Below are 4,302 nucleotides of genomic sequence, written 5' to 3'. Positions count from 1 at the left end.
AACGTTGAACCAGCATGAATGGAAGATGACGACCAACAAAACATCCAACCATTAAGCTCTCACAGCTCTGAAGAACATGAGCAACATCATTATCCTCAACAACCATTACCGTTTCACCATCAACTCAACAAGAAGAAGCACGAAACTCCATAGGTTCTTCTACAATTTTCACGCTTGATCTTTACCAAAACACGAAGGCCAATCAATTGATCCAAATTTGGGAGGATTCCAAAACCCATCATCCATATGAGCATCATTAACATTTTTTTTTATTTTTATGGAAGAACTAAAAAAACCAAATCAAACTAAAAAGGAAATACATGATCTAAGAATAATTAAACCTGGATCAAACCCTTCAAGGTCGCAAGAAAAATCATTCCAGACTGCTCTTTCTTTAGTTCAGTCAAAAACAAGTTACGAGTCAAAATATATAACCAAATTTCCCTTGGGTAGTTAGAAGCTCGGCTGACTCAAATATTTTTATAAACTAGCAAGAACGTCGTAACTTTTCCATGATTTATAAGAGGATACCAGTTCTAGTATGTGCTAATACCGTTTCATATAGGACAAAAAGATCCCATCAATCCTGGCCGTTAGATCGATGAAATGGAATCAGCACTTAGTAGGACTGGTATCCCCTTTATAAATCGTGAACTTTTCCTCCTCTTTTGTAATTCACATGCAACAAAAACTTCAGATTTGGATACACCTTAAGCTTACTTTTCCTCCTCTTTTGTAATTCACATACAACAAAAACTTCAGATTGGATACACCTCAAGCTTACTTTTGAACCGATTGACCCAAGCAAAATCTGAGTCAGCTAGACACATCAAAGGTGTATCCACAAAATTGCACTACTCTAATTGGCATATTCCAACAACTGAATAACACGCCATCTTCCAATGTAGGCTCTAAATTAGCAGTTTCCGCATCTAATCTCTAGCTCAAACGACACAATTCAGAAGAAAAACAGATGAATGCAATATACAAACAAATCAAAAGATAATGAGACAGCACAGAAGAACAACGTATCATTGCATAAACTAGATCGAAGCTTCCCTTGATGAAAGGGTTATCTTTAAATCTTTAGAGTCAAACCAACGCTCCGAACCATAAAAAAAAAAACGATAGCTTGTTACAGTGCCAAAACTCTAAGTCTTTGCATTACACCACCACAAGATAAGTTAATAAAAATCCCTCCAACCTATACATAGACCATATCCCAATTAGAAGGCAAAACCACCTGTTTGGTGCAGCATGGCATCTATCTCATCCCCATCCTCCATTTCAAGCTGCAATTACAGAAAAAGAGACGCAACTAGGAAATTAAATACTTAGCTCTTAATGATACATATATATAAATGTATAATGAGAGAAGGAGAGATTACTTCATCAGGAGTCTGCTCCCCTCTAAGGCGGCGCCCATCAAACAAGAACGCAATTGAGTTGAAATCTACAGACTGTCGGTCACAGTATGCATTCATCAGCTTTCGCAGTTGAGTGCTTCTCTTGATCCTGAAAAACACTTCATTCCCATCCTGTAAAAAAAGACTAAGTTATACAGTTATTAACATGTCCAAGGGAGATACCCCCTACTATCCAAGACTCAGTTAGAAAACATAAATCCACATGGTGCCTCCTATAATACAAGAGACTGGTTTGGCTAAGATTTGTTTAAAGCATCTCCAGTATTTAAATGTGACCCGTATGATAAAAACCAAATTAAGACCACTAGCAATATCATGGAATTAGATGTTCTAACCAATAAGTATACTTTCCACTCATCCAAAAACCATAATAATACAAAAAGTTGCATAAGACATTCCACATTATGACTACTATAGATCGGAGTATTGAGAAGAAGAAGAAAGGCCAGACAGGGACAGTTGGTCACTTTTAGCTGTTCAGCAAAAACTCTAGCCATTTGCCTATCATATCACAGCTGCAGTAAGCCACACATCCTGACGCTAGACTTAATATCATGGATGGCAGTTTGACTGGGCAACTTCCATGGCAAGTTTTAAGTTTTTTAGCCAAACATTAATCTACATCCTCATTTTCCATTGATAATTTCACTTAAGAATATGAAATATATATTATGAAACAATATAATTTTGCTGAGAGAAAATTGTAATAACACAAACAGTTCAGGATCTCCTGCTAACAGGAAACATACTAAACAACGCTCAACTAGCCTACACACACGCTGATAATACAATACATCTACCAAATCTATCTTCCAACTGCATATGTAACATGATTTCAAAAAGTTAACACAGCCACTAATTTTCTAGGACCCCATTCCCTTGTTTTCCACCAAGCTATACAGATCCCAAACAGCGCCAGGAAAAATAGCCTCCAAGGAATTTAACATGTTGACTAATTAAGATATTGTTTTGTACTTAATCAACTTCCTAGATGCATGAAACAACGACGGAGTAGACTTACAAAATCAATACCCCTACAAGTGTAAAGAACTACTTTTAATTTTTCCCTAAAATAATCTACAAAAATCACTCAATCCTTATATACCACATGCATATTATGAAATTGTACCCGCACTTGTCCAACTATTCACCACCACTGAACCTAGATTGTGCTGCTAGGGATACCATCCCACATCAAGCACCTAATCACTTAAGTATCAAGAACCTGCCTACTAAAATACACCTCAGTAACGGAATGTAGGAAATAATCTACAATGACTTGAAGGTTGATATCGAATGTACAGATATCACCAAGCGTTCCAGTCAGAAAATCAAACTGAAAATATCAAATTTCATACCGAGACCCATTAACAAATAACCAACCAGATACAACCAGAACGGCAACACTAGGTTGCATTCCAAAATAATGAAAACCTAAAACCAGATACAAGTGAGCCTTATTGCATAGAACTGACAAAGAGAAGTTACACACTCAAAGTCCCAATCAGAAACTCATACGCAATTTGTAATCTATAGATAATAACAGAACAAGAACATAATTAAGAAAACCCTAGAAAATGCTAATGTCTACAGCATGAAATCCCTCATAAGCTAAGAAAATCAATCCAACAAGCAAACAGGAAAAACCCACGTGAACTAAATTCATAAATAAAAGAGTATATATTGAACTAAAAAGATGAAAAACAGCACTGATAATCACAATCACCATAAACCCTAAAAACAAAACTTTAATACGAACAAAAAAAATTAAGGAACGCAAAGGAAAACCCTTAACATAACGAATCGGTAAAGTGGATAGAAGAGAAGAATCAGACCTGACCCTTAACCTTGAGATTGATGTGAGCTCCCCCCTGATCGTTGGGTTTCTTTTCTTCTTCCTGGTTTGCTGCTGCACCCGACATTTCTTTCGTCTGCTACTTCTCGCACTGAGAGAGATGAAACGCTTCGTTTGTATAAGGGAGCGACGAGGGTAGTATTCTTCTCTCTCCAAAGGCTGCGGCAAAATCACGCAACTTCTATGACTTTGGTATTTTAAGCAGATAAAAAGAAGTCAAGAGGAAAACGACGTATTGTGAATCGGATGTTAGATCCAACGGTGGCGACTTACGGATGGTGGGTGGTGCTTGAGGTGTTACCGTGTTAGGGCAAGCACTTTGATGCTCTAGGTTACCATAATTAGGTAAAAGTTTGGTAAATTATACTCCCTCCGTTTTTAAAAAAGACCTAGTAGTTAGGTAAGCGATGGCTAATGGATACTACAATGTAAATAGTGTTGGTAAGCCATGATTTGGCTTGCAGAAATTAGGTTTTCAGTGTGCGAGGAAATAGAGTCATTGCACAGAGACAAAGTTTTGGTTCAGAATTTGAGTACTTGTTTGACCTTTTATGAAACCAGATTCTGGCATTTTTTTTAACATTGATGGCGTTATCTTCTGGAAAGGGATTGAATAAAGGAACTTCTGAGTATTCGGTGATCTCTGATGTATCATTACTTCGATGAATCATTTCCTCGAATAGAAAAAGATTATTTAAACACTTATTCGAAATCTCTCTTATCAGTTGATGATATTATTAAAATCAATATCATCAACTTCTAAGCCATCATATTTTGTTCTTAAAAGAGAATTAAAATTCCCTACGAAGAAAGCAGGACCACTAGCAAGAATAATTCGTAAACCACATTGACTAGCCCATAAGTTATTTTTAAGAGTCTAGTTGGGTTCGTGGTACACAATATGAATATGGAAAAGTTTGGAATGGATGATGTCATTAGTAGTAACATAAAAACCCGTATTCTTTAATATCCCATGGATAATATTGAGATCTAATTTTTGTTTCCAAACCAACACTAAAC

General features: G+C 36.4%; 1 protein-coding gene across 1 annotated transcript; it reads right to left on the bottom strand.

The window, feature by feature from the left end:
* Window positions 1–1,009: 1,009 nt before the first annotated feature.
* LOC113348542 (small ubiquitin-related modifier 1-like) lies at window positions 1,010–3,461 on the bottom strand. The gene is made up of 3 exons (XM_026592356.1): window positions 3,263–3,461; window positions 1,389–1,538; window positions 1,010–1,292 (listed from the first exon to the last, which is right to left on the bottom strand). Exons 1-3 carry the CDS (start codon window positions 3,347–3,349, stop codon window positions 1,227–1,229), a joined length of 303 nt encoding a protein of 100 aa, XP_026448141.1. The 5' UTR covers window positions 3,350–3,461; the 3' UTR covers window positions 1,010–1,226.
* Between the last annotated feature and the right edge of the window lie 841 nt (window positions 3,462–4,302).

Source organism: Papaver somniferum, chromosome 2 (assembly GCF_003573695.1).
Source record: "Papaver somniferum cultivar HN1 chromosome 2, ASM357369v1, whole genome shotgun sequence".
Lineage (NCBI taxonomy): Eukaryota > Viridiplantae > Streptophyta > Magnoliopsida > Ranunculales > Papaveraceae > Papaver > Papaver somniferum.
The sequence above is the reverse complement of the archived record's forward strand: the minus strand, read 5'-3'. Positions and strand labels throughout refer to the sequence as shown.

Coding starts and splice junctions, on each gene's coding strand:
- LOC113348542 (XM_026592356.1), bottom strand. CDS start 3,349: ATGTCGGGTGCAGCAGCAAACCAGGAAGAAGAAAAGAAACCCAACGAT. Junction 1,539..3,262: donor ATCTCAAGGTTAAGGGTCAG/GTCTGATTCTTC, acceptor CTTTTTTTACAG/GATGGGAATGAAGTGTTTTT. Junction 1,293..1,388: donor GGGAGCAGACTCCTGATGAA/GTAATCTCTCCT, acceptor CTGTAATTGCAG/CTTGAAATGGAGGATGGGGA.